The sequence below is a fragment of the Lepidothrix coronata genome, unplaced genomic scaffold (assembly GCF_001604755.1).
Source record: "Lepidothrix coronata isolate B3197 unplaced genomic scaffold, Lepidothrix_coronata-1.0 Scaffold937, whole genome shotgun sequence".
NCBI lineage: Eukaryota > Metazoa > Chordata > Aves > Passeriformes > Pipridae > Lepidothrix > Lepidothrix coronata.
The window spans coordinates 14,219-15,132 of NW_016691117.1; the positions used below are offsets into that span (position 1 = coordinate 14,219).

A 914-nucleotide genomic window follows, 5' to 3' on the forward strand; every position below is an offset into this window, starting at 1 on the left:
CCCCCTCTCCCCGGGCTGACCCCGCTCCCCCTCCCCACCTCCCCAGTCCCTCCCAGAGGAAGCGGCCGCGGCCCCGCCTGCGTCCTCACAGTGCCTGGGGGGCCCTGGAGAGTCTCTGCCCACCATGGAGCTCCTGGTGCTGGTGCTGCTGGCCGTGCCCTCGGCCACCGGCATCAAGGAGCTGGCACTGGACATGGCCCCCGACGCCTTCGATGACCAGTACTGGGGCTGCCGGGACGAGATGCTGAAGGTGCTGCCGAAGCTCAACCGCTCCGAGTTCACCACCAACCGCGTTTACGCCAGAGCTTGGGCCGAGGCCGCTGCCGGCTGGAGGCGATCCCGGGGGTCCCGCCTGCGGCCGGACCAGGGCATCGCCCTCCGGGCACTCACCCTGCACACGGAGCTGTACGAGCAGTTCAACAGGGCTGTGCCCAGGGCCGGGCGCTCCCCCCAGGAATATCGGGACAGATTTGACTTCAAGGTGCTGCATTTCCTGCTGACCACGGCCCTGGAGGACCTGCGGGATGCCCCGACCCACCCCCGCTGCCTCCACGTGTACCGGGGCGTGGACTGTGTCCGCTTCACCGCCCAGCCCGGCGACGTCGTCCGCTTTGGCCACTTCACCTCCTCCTCCCTCAACAAGACAGTGGCCGAGGGGTTCGGCACCGACACCCTCTTCGAGCTGGACACCTGCCACGGCGCCAAAATCCAGGAATTCTCCGACCACCCCGAGCAGGAGGAAGTTCTCATCCCGCCCTTTGAGACCTTCAGTGTCACCAGTGTCACCCAGCAAGGGGACAAACCCCACATCCTGCTCCGCTCCCTCGGCGTGCACAGCAAGTACAACTGTGTCCGTCCCTCAGGTGACAGCCCTGGGTGGGGGCAGCCATGGGGGGGTGGGCACAGGGGGGGTG

General features: G+C 67.9%; 1 protein-coding gene across 1 annotated transcript; it reads left to right on the forward strand.

The window, feature by feature from the left end:
- Positions 1–7: 7 nt before the first annotated feature.
- Positions 8–876, forward strand: LOC108510458 (erythroblast NAD(P)(+)--arginine ADP-ribosyltransferase-like; the record flags this gene model as incomplete). Its single annotated transcript, XM_017840135.1, has 1 exon — positions 8–876. A coding segment is annotated over exon 1 (752 nt), but the record flags the coding sequence as incomplete, so codon positions are not given.
- Positions 877–914: the final 38 nt, after the last annotated feature.